The following is a 17,303-nucleotide window of genomic DNA, read 5'->3' as shown; positions in this document are numbered from 1 at the left end:
AGCGTCTGCTCTGTTCCTCAAACGGACTTTCCATATACTCAGAGAACTTCCACAATGTATAACCGCAAAGCTCTTTGAGGCTGTGACACCCCATAGCCTGCAACCACCGATTGATGTGCGAAGGATTAATGCCCGTCTGCAGTATGTGAGGAACTTTTTCCTCGAAGCAAGTTATCTTAGTGACGAAATCAGAAGCAACACACGTATCACAGCGCGCGACATCATACTTGAAAGGAAGTCAAATGAGGGTAGAAACAAAATTGAAACGAAATTCCTAAATTGTGACTGGAAAGCTGTATGGCGGAACATCAACTATGCCGGGCTATCTACAGACGCTATTTCCGCATGGTACAAAACAGTTAATAATGTCATCAGCACCAACGAGAGACTATATGGGATCGGTTTAAACCAGACACACCTTTGTGGAAAATGCAATCTGGTGGACACACTCAGCCACAGATTCACCTGTGGTGGCAATGTGCATAACTGGAATTGGATCAGGCAACAAATCGCCTTTCTCACCAGATCCTCTACGCAATATATAACGCCGTCGCTCCTCCTGAGACCGGACATGACATACTTTCCGAAATTAAAAACCAACGCCATTAGCTGGTTACTGGGAAAATATGTTAGTTATGTCATCCACACACTTGGGTCGGACAACGAGATAGAATTCCGCGTTTACATGAAGTGTGAATATGCAAAAATCAGCGCGTATCGCAACCACAAGAAGCACTATGGCAACATGCTGAAGATCATTTTTGAAAGAATGGGTGTTGGTTAAATATGTGAAACCACTACAACACCTTGAACGAGAACGAACAGAAGAAAAAAGTCACTTGGTTCCTTATTATTATTTACTTTAACCTTGCTTCCGGAACCTTTTTTTTCTTTTTTTTTTTTTCTTGTTATTGTATGTGTTTAATTGGATTGTATTTAAACTGGTTCATAGTCAAGAAAACTGGTATTTAATATGCTATATTTTTTATTCAATAGACAGTTTACAAATTAAACAGTGAATTCAACTTAGTAGACAAACCCACTGATTGGGTGACAATAATTTGCACCTAGAATAATCTCAGTTATCTTGAGCAAAGTTTATACTGTAACCACTTTTAAAGTTTGTTTTACCATTATTACTGTATTAGACATATTTAGCATATAAATAGTTTAAAACTGGTTCTTTTTTTTAATGTTGCAAATGGTTTAATCATTAATTGTACTGTTGAATACTTGAACTGTATGTTTTAGTAAAATACAATAAAAAAAAAGGGGTAGCGTCCTTGATTTATAATCAAAACGTCTTCGGTCCCGGGTTCGATCCCCGCCACTGCCTAAATTTTGATAAATAATCAGCATTGGCGGTCGAAGATTTACGGCATAAGATGTCAGCCTCATTCTGCCAACGGCCTTGTCAAAGAGGGCGGAGGAGCGGATAGAGGTTCAGGGCACTCTCTTGTCCTAGGGGTGGGAAATTGCCCCCAAAGGCGGAAGAATCAGCAATGATCAACGACATGAGGATGCAGAAGGCAATGGAAACCACTGCATTAAAGACACGTAACGTGTATTCACAGGACATGTGGCCTGTAATTGAAGAAGTGTCATGATGATCTCTCCATTGGCAAAAGACTCCGGAATAGTCCCCCATTCGGATCTCCGGGAGGGGACTGCCAAGGGGGAGGATACCAAGAGAAAAAGATTGAATAATCAACGAAAGGATAACGTTCTACGAGTCGGGGCGTGGAATGTCAGAAGCTTGAACGTGGTAGGGAAACTAGAAAATCGGAAAAGGGAAATGTCAAGGCTCAATCTAGATATAGTAGGGGCCAGTGAAGTGAAGTGGAAGGAAGACAAGGATTTCTGGTCAGATGAGTATCGGGTAATATCAACAGCAGCAGAAAATGGCAAACAGGTGTAGGATTCGTTATGAATAGGAAGGTAGGGCCGAGGGTGTGTTACTGTGAACAGTTCAGTGACCGGGTTGTTCTAATCAGAATCGATAGCAGACCAACACCGACAACGATAGTTCAGGTATACATGCCGACGTCGCAAGCTGAAGATGAAGAGAGAGAGAAAGTGTATGAGGATATTGAAAGGGTAATGCAGTATGTAAAGGGCGACTGGAATGCAGTTGTAGGGGAAGGAGTAGAAGAAAAGGTTACAGGAGAATATGGGCTTGGGACAAGGAATGAAAGAGGAGAAAGACTAATTGAGTTCTGTAACAAGTTTCAGCTAGTAATAGCGAATACCCTGTTCAAGAATCACAAGCGGAGGAGGTATACTTGGAAAAGGCCGGGAGGTACGGGAAGATTTCAATTAGATTACATCATGGTCAGACAGAGATTCCGAAATCAGATAATGGATTTTAAGGCGTACCCAGGAGCAGATATAGACTCAGATCACAATATAGTGGTGATGAAGAGTAGGCTGAAGTTTAAGACATTTGTCAGGAAGAGTCAATACGCAAAGAAGTGGGATACGGAAGTACTAAGGAATAACGAGATACGTCTGAAGTTCTCTAACGCTATAGATACAGCAATAAGGAATACCGCAGTAGGCAGTACAGTTGAAGAGGAATGGACATCTCTAAGAATGGCCATCACTGAAGTTGGGAAGGAAAACATAGGTACAAAGAAGGTAGCTGCGAAGAAACCGTGGGTAACAGAAGAAATACTTCAGTTGATTGATGAAAGGAGGAAGTACTAACATTTTCCGGGAAAATCAGGAATACAGAAATACAAGTCGCTGAGGAATGAAATAAATAGGAAGTGCGGGGAAGCTAAGACGAAATGGCTGCAGGAAAAATGTGAAGACATCGAAAAAGATATGATTGTCGGAAGGACAGACTCAGCATACACGAAAGTCAAAACAACCTTTGGTGACATTAAAAGCAACGGTGGTAACACTAAGAATGCAACGTGAATTCCACTGTTAAATACAGAGGAGAGAGCTGATAGGTGGAAAGAATACATTGAAAGCCTCTATGAGGGTGAATATTTGTCTGATGTGATAGAAAATGAAACACGAGTCGATTTAGAAGAGATAGGGGATCCAGTATTACAATCGGAATTTAAAAGAGCTTTGGAGGACTTACGGTCAAATAAGGCAGAAGGGATAGATAACATTCCATCAGAATTTCTAAAATCATTGGGGGAAGTGGCAACAAAACGACTATTCACGTTGGTGTGTAGAATATATGAGTCTGGCGACATGCCATCTGACTTTCGGAAAAGCATCATCCACACAATTCCGAAGACGGCTAGAGCTGACAAGCGCGAGAACAATTGCACAATCAGCTTAACAACTCATGCATCGAAGCTGCTTACAAGAATAATGTACAGAAGAATGGAAAAGAAAATTGAGAATGCGCTAGGTGACGATCAGTTTGGCTTTAGGAAAAGTAAAGGGACGAGAGAGGCAATTCTGACGTTACGGCTAATAATGGAAGCAAGGCTAAAGATAAATCAAGACACTTTCATAGGATTTGTCGACCTGGAAAAGGCGTTCGACAATATGAAATGGTGCAAGCTGTTCGAGATTCTGAAAAATGTAGGGGTAAGCTATAGGGAGAGACGGGTCATATACAACATGTACAACAACCAAGAGGGATTAATAAGAGTGGACGATCAAGAACGAAGTGCTCGTATTAAGAAGGGTGTAAGACAAGGCTGTAGCCTTTCGCCCCTACTCTTCAATCTGTACATCGAGGAAGCAATGATGGAAATAAAAAAAAGGTTCAGGAGTGGAATTAAAATACAAGGTGAAAGAATATCAATGATACGATTCGCTGTTGACATTGCTATCCTGAGTGAAAGTGAAGGAGAATTAAATGATCTGCTGAACGGAATGAACAGTCTAATGAGTACACAGTACGGTTTGAGAGTAAATCGGAGAAAGACGAAAGTAATGAGAAGTAGTAGAAATGAGAACTGTGAGAAACTTAACATCAGGATTGATGGTCACGAAGTCAATGAAGTTAAGGAATTCTGCTACCTAGGCAGTAAAATAACCAATGACGGACGGATCAAGGATGACGTCAAAAGCAGACTCGCTATGGCAAAAAAGGCATTTCTGGCCAAGAGAAGTCTACTAATATCAAATACCGGCCTTAATTTGAGGAAAAATTTTTTGAGGATGTACGTCTGGAGTTCAGCATTGTATGGTAGTGAAACATGGACTGAGGGAAAACCGGAACATAAGAGAATCGAAGCATTTGATATGTGGTGCTATAGACGAATGTTGAAAATTAGGTGGACTGATAAGGTAAGGAATGAGGAGGTTCTACGCAGAATCGGAGAGGAAAGGAATATGTGGAAAACACTGATAAGGAGAAGGGATAGGATGATAGGACATCTGCTAAGACATGAGGGAATGACGTCCATGGTACTAGAGGGAGCTGTAGAGGGCAAAAACTGTAGAGGAAGACAGAGATTGGAATACGTCAAGCAAATAATTGAGGACATAGGTTGCAAGTGCTACTGTGAGATGAAGAGGTTAGCACAGGAAAGGAATTCGTGGCGGGCAGTAGACTGATGACCAAAAAAAAAAATCTATTTTAATTAGGGAGAAACCTCTTCCCTGCAGTAGGGAACTGGCTGTGGTGGCGACACATGCCAACAGGGCTAGCACAGACACGTGGCCAATAAAGACTTTACACTATTCTCCAGCACCATGACGATGTGTGAAACTGGAGTCCAGTTACACGTGTTGTTAATCGAATAGTTTACATTTCAAAAACATCAGTAAGAACTGGGAAAATATTTCTCTCCGAAATCAGCGACTGCTCCTAGAAGTATTCGCAACTACCTCGCAAGCGGCTTGTTAGCGGAGCGACATTTATTGGAGTATTTATGCTACTATACTGCATCAGAGTTAATACACCCCTTTACAAGTTTTCAGTTCAACAAGATTTATTGCTGGAACAGTGTATACAGAGTACATAACATGACTACATTTATAAATCAACAGCACAAGCGGTTCTGAGGTAGTAGGTATTGACCCGTGCTGAACCACCTACATTAGTTCGTGGTGTAGCCTTCAAGGGCAGCAATGGAGATGGTGATTCTGGTATCCGGACTATCATATAGATGGGGAATACTGTCACGGGATACGTTATCCCACGCCTACACGGTCAACTCAGGTAGTACTGTAGGAGTTGTTGGTTGACGAGTCCTATCATATCACACATATGCTCGACTGGAGATCGTGTTGGCCAGGGAAGTTCCTGCACGTCTTGGAGAGCACGTCTCATTACACAGTCAGTATGTGAGCGAGAATTATCCTGGTGGAACAATACACCACCTTCCTTTTGCAAAAAAACTTTCTGCACGTACAGGAGTTATTTAGCGTCCCCTCCAGAAACACCATCCGTACTTGGGTCAGCGTGTCTTGGAAGGATGCACTATACGAAACAGGTCGCACCAGGTCTACCACATGTTCTTGTATAAGATGAACAACAAATGTAGAACAAAGGTAATCGAGTTCAGATTAATTAAATCAGTTGATGTTCACGGAATTACATTAGTAAAAGTGAAGAGATTAGTTTTGGTACTTAGTCAGCAAGATACCTAACGACAGCAGAATTGAAGAGGTTACAAAATTTTGTTCCTTATTTGAACATTTCGAGCAAATGAAGACGACAGACTGCACTGAAAAAAAATGGAAGATTAAAATTGAAGATTAAAAATGCCCCAGTGAACTAAGACGGATGTTCAGATGAAAACTTCCCATTTTATTACAAATAAAGCTTACAGTGAACGTGTATTATTAGTTTACACTTACTACATCCTTATAATGCGGTAAAACAATCAAATAATGAGTGTTCTCCACCGAGAAATAGAGATATACAAGAGTAGAAAGCATGAAAATGGATCAGGAGCCAGCCGTAATTTTGGGTACATTGTAAATGAAATTGAGGCAGCAGGAAGTTCAGCTAGGTGGATAGATGTTACATTGACCAAGGACGATATTTGCTAGATATTTGCGTCAATGATGTCATTTTGTCAGAAAAGCTTTAAATGTTTGATCATGTGTGCTTATGTACAGGGTTTCAGCAAAAATATGGAAAAACCGAGGGAAATAGATACTTGAAATAAATTGAGACGATAGCCAGCGCTGCAGGTTGCACTGTTATACGAGGGTTGTCCAGAAAGTAAGTTCCGATCGGTCGCGAAATGGAAACCACAGTGAAAACCAGAAACGTTTTATTTGCAACAGTTAGGAACACCTTACACCTACTTCTCTATATAGCCGCCGCTCCCACTTCGAGGCCGGCCGAAGTGGCCGTGCGGTTAAAGGCGCTGCAGTCTGGAACCGCAAGACCGCTACGGTCGCAGGTTCGAATCCTGCCTCGGGCATGGATGTTTGTGATGTCCTTAGGTTAGTTAGGTTTAACTAGTTCTAAGTTCTAGGGGACTAATGACTTCAGCAGTTGAGTCCCATAGTGCTCAGAGCCATTTGAACCATTTTGAACCCACTTCGAGTTTTGTCGAAGTGTTGTATCAACTTTCCGATATCCTCGTCATCGAAAGCAGCCGACTGTGCGTTTGGCCAGTTATCTGCACTGGTCTGCCGCTCGTTGTCTGCGGAAAAATTTTGTCTTCATAGCCAGCGGTTCCTGTGAGCAGAGATGAGACGCAGGGGGAGTCAATTACGGACTGTATTGTGGGTGATCAAACACTTCTCATTAGAAACGCTGCAGGAGCGTCTTCACTGCCCCTGCAGTATGCGGCCAAGAATTGGCACGAAGAAGGAGCTGATCGATAGTTGTGTTATGTGGGCTGCATGACACAGGCGAAATCTCTAACCAGGCCCTCATACTTGCCGGGAGACGCTATTCCCTACGCATCTTTACACGCTCACTGTTCGCTCAGAACTGAAATGAGCGACGCGAAACGATTATCGGGCACACTAGAGACACTGCCCAACACATCTGTGCAAAGCTTTAGCGGATTTTCCCAGTGGTTCCCATTTCGCAACCGATCGGAACTTACTTTTTGGAGAAGCCTCGTATTTGGACAAGAACGGCACCTGTGTAATTTCCTAAACGCATGTCTCAATCGTGGGCATAATAGTTTTTCTTGCAGTAGTGAGTGCATTATGTCGAAACTAAGTGAATTCGAAGCTGGGAAAATCGTTGTTGACCTTACGGTGCGTACTTCCGTAACCGAGATAGGCGAATTGTTTGGTATTTCGAGAGGATCGTATCGAATATTTATACTGCATACAAGGAAGGCGGGAAAACATCATCGGCTAAGTCACGTTATGGACGGACGTGTGTGTTGAGTATCGTGACTGTCGGCCACTTGAGAAAATTCTGACGAAGAATAAGAGGGCCACAGTGAAACGTCCCCTTTGGAAAATTATGAATTACTGTGCTGGTAAACTTCTCACGTTATTTGTTTTTCAAACAGCTGAGCAAAACTGAACGTACTCAGAAAGTTCTCTCTTTACTTATTCTGATCATCACTAAACCGATACATAATATTTTTAGCGCAACGCAATCTGTCTTTCAATAATCCCTACAAAAGAATAGCCCTGACTGACAAATGACATATACCTTTCATGAATCACTTACCTCACAAAAATCTTCGTTACTCGAACTACTGTAATACAGCAAGCACCAATATTGCAAGCTAAATAAAAGATTCTAACTAGTGAAGGCACTAACTACTGATAGGCATAGTTAGCAAATGAAAGATTTTGATAGAGAACAAGCAATGTATTTACCTTAATAGTGTTCAAAAGTCATCATATATACATCTATCAATTCATGACATCCATTTTTTCAAATTTCCTTTTCTTGGCGGACGCACGTCCACATCGTCCGTTCTGGAAATTCTGACATCTCTCTCTCCTCATCCACCACTGCTGTCCGCTCGCCAACAACTGCCAAACGCTACGCGCTGTTCACATCCAGCTGTCCAATACTACAAAAGCGAATATTCCAACAATGAGTTCAACGAGCCACAGACTGCTCACAGTGCAGTCAGCGATTTCCATACAGAGCACTACGTGGCGTTACCAACCTAAATAGCCTACTTACAACAGTTGTAAAAGGCACTATAGAACTGAATGTCGCAGTCGCAAACCCTGTCAGCACCACAACACGAAAGGACCTCCATAAACATGGAATTGTAGGGCGAACTTGGGTCCCAAACGGCTCACCGGTGGTGCAAATTCTCAACAGTAAATCGCAGTGCCGAAGCCATAACAAGTGCATTACGGCGCCATGGAGGAATTGCATTTGGTCGGAAGAGACTTGTTTCACACCGTTTCCAACATGTGGCTGAGCTTACGTCCTAAGAGTTAAACTTGGCGGGGGTTCGGTGATTATAGTAATAGCCACACTGTGGCGTTGCATGGCCCCCATTGGTTACTCTACAAGGCTGTATTAGTGCCAAATACACTCCTGGAAATTGAAATAAGAACACCGTGAATTCATTGTCCCAGGAAGGGAAAACTTTATTGACACATTTCTGGGGTCAGATACATCACATGATCACACTGATAGAACCACAGGCACATAGACACAGACAACAGAGCATGCACAATGTCGGCACTAGTACAGTGTATATCCACCTTTCGCAGCAATGCAGGCTGCTATTCTCCCATGGAGACGATCGTAGAGATGCTGGATGTAGTCCTGTGGAACGGCTTGCCATGCCATTTCCACCTGGCGCCTCAGTTGGACCAGCGTTCGTGCTGGACGTGCAGACCGTGAGACGACGCTTCATCCAGTCCCAAACATGCTCAATTGGGGACAGATCCGGAGATCTTGCTGGCCAGGGTAGTTGACTTACACCTTCTAGAGCACGTTGGGTGGCACGGGATACATGCGGACGTGCATTGTCCTGTTGGAACAGCAAGTTCCCTTGCCGGTCTAGGAATGGTAGAACGATGGGTTCGATGACGGTTTGGATGTACCGTGCACTATTCAGTGTCCCCTCGACGATCACCAGTGGTGTACGGCCAGTGTAGGTGATCGCTCCCCACACCATGATGCCGGGTGTTGGCCCTGTGTGCCTCGGTCGTATGCAGTCCTGATTGTGGCGCTCACCTGCACGGCGCTAAACACGCATACGACCATCATTGGCACCAAGGCAGAAGCGACTCTCATCGCTGAAGACGACACGTCTCCATTCGTCCCTCCATTCACGCCTGTCGCGACACCACTGGAGGCGGGCTGCACGATGTTGGGGCGTGAGCGGAAGACGGCCTAACGGTGTGCAGGACCGTAGCCCAGCTTCATGGAGACGGTTGCGAATGGTCCTCGCCGATACCCCAGGTGCAACAGTGTCCCTAATTTGCTGGGAAGTGGCGGTGCGGTCCCCTACGGCACTGCGTAGGATCCTACGGTCTTGGCGTGCAACCGTGCGTCGCTGCGGTCCGGTCCCAGGTCGACGGGCACGTGCACCTTCCGCCGACCACTGGCGACAACATCGATGTACTGTGGAGACCTCACGCCCCACGTGTTGAGCAATTCGGCGGTACGTCCACCCGGCCTCCCGCATGCCCACTATACGCCCTCGCTCAAAGTCCGTCAACTGCACATACGGTTCACGTCCACGCTGTCGCGGCATGCTACCAGTGTTAAAGACTGCGATGGAGCTCCGTATGCCACGGCAAACTGGCTGACACTGACGGCGGAGGTGCACAAATGCTGCGCAGCTAGCGCCATTCGACGGCCAACACCGCGGTTCCTGGTGTGTCCGCTGTGCCGTGCGTGTGATCATTGCTTGTACAGCCCTCTCGCAGTGTCCGGAGCAAGTATGGTGGGTCTGACACACCGGTGTCAATGTGTTCTTTTTTCCATTTCCAGGAGTGTATTATGTAACCATTTCGGCTGGTTAGTTCCATTGTTGATGTTGCGGTCTTCAGTCCTGAGACTGGTTTGATGCAGCTCTCCATGCTACTCTGTCCTGTGCAAGCTTCTTCATCTCCCAGTACCTACTGCAACCTACATCCTTTCGAATCTGCTTAGTGTATTCATCTCTTGGGCTCCCTCTACGATTTTTACCCTCCATGCTGCCCCTCAATATTAAATTGGTGATCCCTTGATGCCTCAGAACACGTCCTACCAACCGATCCCTTCTTCTAGTCAAGTTGTGCCACAAACGTCTCTCCTCCCCAATCCTATTCAATACCTCCATATTAGTTATGCGATCTACCCATCTAATCTTCAGCATTCTTCTGTAACATCACATTTCGAAAGCTTCTATTCTCTTCTTGTCCAAACTATTTATCGTCCACGTTTCACTTCCATACATGGCCACACTCCATGCAAATACTTTCAGAAATGACTTCCTGACGCTTAAATCTATACTCGATGTAAACAAATTTCTCTTCTTCAGAAACGCTTTCCTTGCCATTGCCAGTCTACATTTTATATTCCCTCTACTTCGACCATCATCAATTATGTTGCTCCCCAAATAGCAAAACTCCTTTACTACTTTAAGTCTCTCATTTCCTAATCTAGTTCCCTCAGCATCACCCGACTAAATTCGACTACATTCCATTATCCTCGTTTTGCTTTTGTTGATGTTCATTTATACTCTCCTTTCAAGACACTATCAATTCCGTTCAGCTGCTCTTCCAAGTCCTTTGCTGTCTCTGACAGAAGTACGATGTCATCGGCAAACCTCAAAATTTTTATTACTTCTCCATGGCTTTTAATACCTACTCCGAATTTTTCATTTGTTTCCTTCACTGCTTGCTCAATATGAAGGTTGAATAACATCGAGGTTAGGCTACAACCCTGTCTCACTCCCTTCCCAACCACTGCTTCCTTTTCATGTCCCTCGACTCTTACAACTGCCATCTGCTTTCTGTACAAATTGTAAATAGCCTGTTGCTCCCTGTATTTTACCCCTGCCACCTTCAGAATTTGAAAGAGCGTATTCCAGTCAACATTTTCAAACGCTTTCTCTAAGTCTACAAATGCTAGAAACGTAGGTTTGCCTTTCCTTAATCTAGCTTCTAAGATAAGTCGTAGGGTCAGTATTGCCTCACGTGTTCCAATATTTCTACGGAATCCAAACTGATCTTCCCCGAGGTCAGCTTCTACTAGTTTTTCCATTCGTCTGTAAAGAATTCGCGTTCCATAACTTGGAAAAATATTTGTTCCCCAATGCTGATGCCGTATTATAAGACGATAGGACCACTTCTAACACAAGACTGAGGAGGACGACGACGAATTGACGCATCTCCCCCGGTTGTCACAGTCTCGAATCTCAATATTGTCGAGCCAATGTGGTCTACGATGGAGTGAAGTGCGCATGACTGCTTTTCACCTCAACCATCATTACCTGAACTTGCCTCTACTTTGCGGTAAGAATGGTACAACATTTCCTCGAAAACTGGAGACGACTTGTATTGATTCATCCCGAGACTACTAGAAGCTGTTTTGAATGCCAAAGGTTTTCTACATCTTCATCTGTAATCCACAACCCACCTTATGGTGTGTGGTGGAGGGTTCTTGGTGTAGTAGTGTCACTTCCTCTCTTGCCTGTTCCAGTCACGTATGGTTCGCTGGAAGAACGATTGCTGGTAAGATTCCGTGTGCGGTCGAATCTCTTTCATTTTATATTGTTGGTCTTCTCGCGAGGTACAGGACCTCCTGTAGGAAGCTATAAATTAGTTGACTCTTCTAGATGCATGCGTTCCCATAACTTTAACTGTAGACAATACTGTATCCAGAACGCCTCTCTTGCAGCATCTGCCACTGGACCTGGCTGAGCATTTCCGTCAACCTTTCGCGCTTACTAAACGAACCGCTAACGGAACGTAGAGTAAATGGATATGCTATCTGTTCTTTAGGACATGTCCGAAAGAACAGACATGTAAGTATATAGTTCTGGCAATAGTGGCCATGACCTTCTTCTTCTGTGTGGATGCACACATACTACCCGAACTCTTATGGAAATTGGTAAGAATATCTTCCACGAGTAATGAGTGTTTTGGGTGGGGACACTACGATAGTAGTGTTTGGACATATACGGTGAGAATTTGGGTCTCGCGGGAGGCGTGCGCGAGATAGTTCCTGCAGTCTCACTATGCTCTGTGCCCTCGGTGGCTCAGATGGATAGAGCGTCTGCCATGTAAGCAGGAGACCCCGAGTTCGAGTCGGGACATATATGTCAACGCCCGTCTTTGGATTTCTTCACTACCTCCTTCTGTCCTATGTACTATGAGTGCCACATTAGCGAGCAGTATTAAAATACTGGTCGAACGAGTATTTTGTAGGCTACTTCGTTTGTTTACGGCGAACATTTCCTGAGTATTCTTACAATGAATCTGTCTAGCAAATGCTTTCCTTACGCTTAATTTTATGTAGTCACTCCACTTCCGATCGCTCTGTAAGCATACCCCTAAATATTTTGTGGAATTAACTGTTCCGAGTGATTTTTCTGAAATTTTTAATCATAAGATAAAGGGACTTTCTGTGTACTTGCTTGTAATGCGTTAAATTAATTTATGTTGAGTGTCAGTTGCCACTTCCTGCACTTCACCGCAATTTCCTAGTGTCGCGACTTCTCCTTACCGATAGAGGTGGCACACTGGTCAGCACACTGGACTCGCATTCGGGAGGGCGACGCTTAAATCCAAATACAGCCACGCAGACTTTGGTTTTCCGTGATTTAACTAAATCGATCCACGCGAATGCCGGGATGCTTCCTATGAAAGGGCACGGCCCATTTCGTTCCCCTTCCTTGACACAATCCGAGCTTATGCTCTGTCTGTAATGACCTCGATGTCAAAGTGACGTTAAACCCAATCATCCTTCATTCCTTCCGTGAAAAGCCTCATGAAACTTCCGACGTTACCTGCAGGATCATTATTTATACAGGGTGGACCATTGAAAGTGACCGTGCCAAAATATCTCACTAAATAAGCGTCAAACGAAAAAAACTACAACGAACGAAACTTGTCTAGCTTGAAGGGGGAAATCAGATAGCACTATGGTTGGTCCGCTAGACGGTGCTGCCATAGGTCTAACGGATATCAACTGCGCTTTTTTAAATACGAACCCCCATTTTATTACATATTCGTGTAGTGCGTAAAGAAATATGAATGTTGGACCACTTTCTTCGCCTTGTGATAGATGGCGCTGTAATAGTCACAAACATATGGCTCACAATTTTAGACGAACATTTAGTAACAGATAGGTTTTTTAAATTAAAATACAGAACGTAGGTACGTTTGAACATTTCCCCCACAGAAAGAAATCCGGGGACGTCAGATCAAGACTCGTGCGGGTCATGATACGGTGCTTCGACGACCAATCCACCTGTCATGAAATATTCTACTCAATACCGCTTCAACCGCACGCGAGCTGTGTGCCAGACATTCGTCACGTTGGAAGTACATCGCCATTCTGTCATGCAGTGAAACATCTTGTAATAACATCGGTAGAACATTACGTAGGAAATCTGCATACATTGCACCATTTAGATTGCCTTCGATAAAATGGGGCCAATTATCCTTGCTCCCGTAATTCCGCACCATACATTAACCCGCCAAGGTAGCTGATGTTCGACTTGTCACAGCCATCGTGGATTTTCCGTTGCTCAATAGTGCATATTATGCCGATTTACGTTACCGCTGTTGGTGAATGACGCTTCGTCGCTAAATAGAACGCGTGCTAAAAATCTGTCATCGTCCCGTAATTTCTCTTGTGCCAGTGGCAGAACCGTACACGACGTTCAAAGTCGTCGCCATGCAATTCCTGGTGCATAGAAATATGGTACGGGTGCAGTCGATGTATATTTAGTATTCTCAAAGCCGACGTTTTTCAGATTCCCGATTCTCGCGCAATTTGTCTGCTACTGATGTGCGGATTAGCCGCGACAGCAACTATAACACTTACTTGGGCATCATCATTTGTTGCAGGTCGTGGTTAAAGTTTCAGATGTGGCTCAACATTTCCTGTTTCCTTAACTAACGTAACTATCCTGCGAACGGCCCGGGCACTTAGATCATGTCGTCCAGGATAACGAGCAGCATACAAAGCACACGCCCGTTGTGCATTTAGTCACAATAGCGTACATCAACACGATATCGACCTTTTCCGCAATTGGTAAACGGTCCATTTTAACACGGGTAATGTATCAGGAAGCAAATACCGTCCGCACTGGCGGAATGTTCCGTGATACCACATATTTGTACGTTTGTGACTATTATAGTGCCATCTATCACGAAGCGAAAAGGTGATCCAACTAAAACATTCATATTTCTTTACGTACTACACGAATATCTAATAAAAAATGGGGGTTCCTATTTTAAAAAACGCAGTTGATATCCGTTTGACCTATGGCAGCGCCATCTAGCGGGCCAACCATAGAGCCATCTGGTTACCCCCTTCACGCTAGACGAGTTTCGTTCGTTGTAGTTTTTTTCGTTTGATTATTATTTCGTGAGATATTTGGCCCGGTCACGAACAATGGACCACCCTGTATATTGTGAAAAGTGATGGTCCAGAATGTCATTTTGTGTTCTATTTGCTAAAGGCGCTTCAATCTAGTCACACAGATGGTGTGATATTCCATGCTCTCGTACGTTGTGCATCAGTCGTATCGAATGCCTTCTGGAGGTGAAGGAACGTATGTATCTACTGCTTTCTGCGTCTCGCGAAGGGGCAGAGGCAGATGGATTACAGACGATCATTGCTTTCGAAAGCCATGTTGGTGCCATCAAATTGGACACTGTAATGTGTTGGGTCTTTTGTGCTTCCATACCTTAGTCACTCCTTGTAAGTTTGAATGTAGGTAACCTGCGTGTTTGTGTGTGTGGGATTGGGTGTTGGTGTGTTGGTGTGTTCGTGTATATTATTTGTTCCTGTCATTGTGTCAGTATATAAATATAAAACTGTTCAGGTAGTTTCTCTTGTACGTGTCGCCAATAGATAGAAAAGCTGCCGGGATCGACTTAGTCTTCCTCACGCTGGATATCGGAAACAAAGTGTTGGGTGTCGCCAGTACATGTTGAAACGCCGGCACAAACTCGTTGCATTTCGCAAAGGGTACTTTCAGTATCTCCCGTGATACCATGATGCAGTCACTTTACGTCACGCAACACTTCAGAACGCAGATCAGTAACATCGCTTTGGACGACACGTGTCCATAGTTCGCAGGAAGAAGCTGTTGCCTCTTTTTTACCAATCTGTAAAAACACGTCATGGACCAGAGCGTCTCCTGAGGCCCATCCACTCTGCCGCAGGCCCAAGTACGTGGTGCGCGAGAGCCGGATATCCTACAAGGTGTACATGTGGCTGGTGGTGAGGCGCTTCAGCCGCAGCGACGTGGGCACCTACAACTGCGTCGCCACCAACTCGCTGGGCCGTGGAGAGGGCACTCTGCGACTCTACGGTGAGTACTGTCACAGGCTAAAGCACCGGCAGTCGTCATACGTAGTTTAATAAAATATTGTATGTAACAGGCTTCATCGCAGAAAAGCATATTAACTCATAAATGGTGACCGGTTTTGACTCGATGTGGATCACCTCTGCACCATACTCCAGTGACGAAGTGTGGAGCCGACGGCTCGGAGCAGGAATTGTGGATACCAGCCACTGATGTCACTAACTTAAGCGGGTATCCACAGATCCTGCTGCGTGCCATCGTCTCCACACGTCGACACAGGAGTATGACATAAAGTTGATCCTCATCGGGTCGAAACCAGTCACCAGTTATGAATGTGTTTTAATGCCACCAAGACTGTTCTATACAGTATTTTATTACTGTTTCATTGTGATCGCTGCTAAGCCCTAGATGTTTGCAAAGACTATTGTAAGTACTTAGGTTTAACGGTTCGCTTTAGCACTGCTAGGTGCATATTTGCATTTATGTCATTAAATGGTTTGGAAAGCCGAGAAATCTACATAGGAACTCTCGTTTTTGATTCACATTCTTCGCTGCTCTCAACCTTTTCAGCTGTTTCAGATTGAACTCATTTTCATTTGACTCACCACAAGATGAACAACATCATGTTGCGGATGCGACAAATGTTCTGAATGTTTCTTAAAATTTTAAAGAAATTATGATAGTCTTATTTTCAATATCGCACTTACATGAGGCAATGAAAATATGAAGACTGGCTAGTTTCGGTTATAAGTAATAGCCATCTTGAGACCATGCACTTATTAAATGCTGGTTGAACACACAGTGATTACACCAATACTAGTCGTCATGCTGTGACACGCATTCGTGTGGAAAGCTACATCAATAAGTAATTTGGTGGTATCAGAAACAACAAAACTCAGACACATTGTATACCATACTCCTGCAAGACGCAGGTTGAACGAATCTGTTGTCTCAGTAAAAACCATAACTCGTGTTATGTTCTGGCATTAAATGGGGGCATTCAGGTCAGTCGGGCTGCACACAGAAGCATTTTATTTCGTTGTCGACGAGTTACCTGATTTAAGGATATCCGTTTATATATATCATAATTCACGATAGTCCTATCTACCAGGCTGTAGAATAATTGTCAGATTTTGTGCCGTTGTATTTTTTTTTCTTTTCTTTTAGGTGAACTGGTCTTTCATATACAAGGTGTACAACTTTTCTTCCGCCGTTTGCCGATATGTGGCGGCAACGGTAAGTAGCGGTCGAAAGAAATAAATCGCAGACGTCAAGCAGTTAGCTTGGACCTCGGTCAACATAACCTCATTCAAACATTAGTCTATTTGTGTCTGCATCATAAAGTTGTTCTTGATTGAGAGTGTCAGTTTACGAGCCTAATTCTCGTCATTTATGGAATTGTTACTGTTTTGTTTCAATATAAAGAAAACAGCGGCTGAGTCTCATCGAATGCTCTCAAGTACGAATGGTAATGACGCTAATAGTGAAAGAACGTGTCATGAGTGGTTTCAACGCCTTAAGAACGGTGATTTTAACGTCGTAGACCGGCATAGTGGTGGAAGAGAGAATGTTTTAGAAGATGCAGAACTAGAGACCTTGCTGAGTGAAGACTCGCATCAAACTCAAGAAGAATTGGCACAATTAGTGGGAGTGACACGGCAAGCCATTTCAAAACGTCTCAAGGCTATGGGAATGATTCAGTAAGAAGGAACTTGGGTCCCGTGTGAGCTGAAACCAAGAGACTTTCAATGGCATTTGTGTGTTTGTGAATAGTTGCTCCAGAGGCAAAAACGGAAGGGTTTCCTGCATCTCGTTGTGACCGGGAACGAAAAATGGGTTCATTACGATAACCCTAAACACAAAAAATCATGGGGATATGCCGGCCATGCTTCCACTTCGATGGCCAGACCGAATATTCACGGCTCTAAGATCTTGCTCTGCATT

At 44.0% G+C, this 17,303-nt stretch overlaps 1 protein-coding gene across 1 annotated transcript in view; it reads left to right on the top strand.

Annotated features, from left to right (window-relative positions):
- LOC124620085 (lachesin-like) overlaps positions 1-17,303 on the top strand; it is a 229,745-nt gene that overhangs the window by 203,786 nt on the left and 8,656 nt on the right. The window contains exon 7 of the mRNA XM_047146754.1: positions 15,217-15,365. Coding sequence (XP_047002710.1) covers positions 15,217-15,365 — 149 coding nt within the window. The remainder of the gene's footprint in view (positions 1-15,216; positions 15,366-17,303) is intronic.

The sequence above is a fragment of the Schistocerca americana genome, chromosome 6 (assembly GCF_021461395.2).
Source record: "Schistocerca americana isolate TAMUIC-IGC-003095 chromosome 6, iqSchAmer2.1, whole genome shotgun sequence".
Classification (NCBI taxonomy): domain Eukaryota; kingdom Metazoa; phylum Arthropoda; class Insecta; order Orthoptera; family Acrididae; genus Schistocerca; species Schistocerca americana.
Note: the sequence above shows the minus strand (reverse complement) of the source record. Positions and strands in the feature narration are given on the sequence as shown.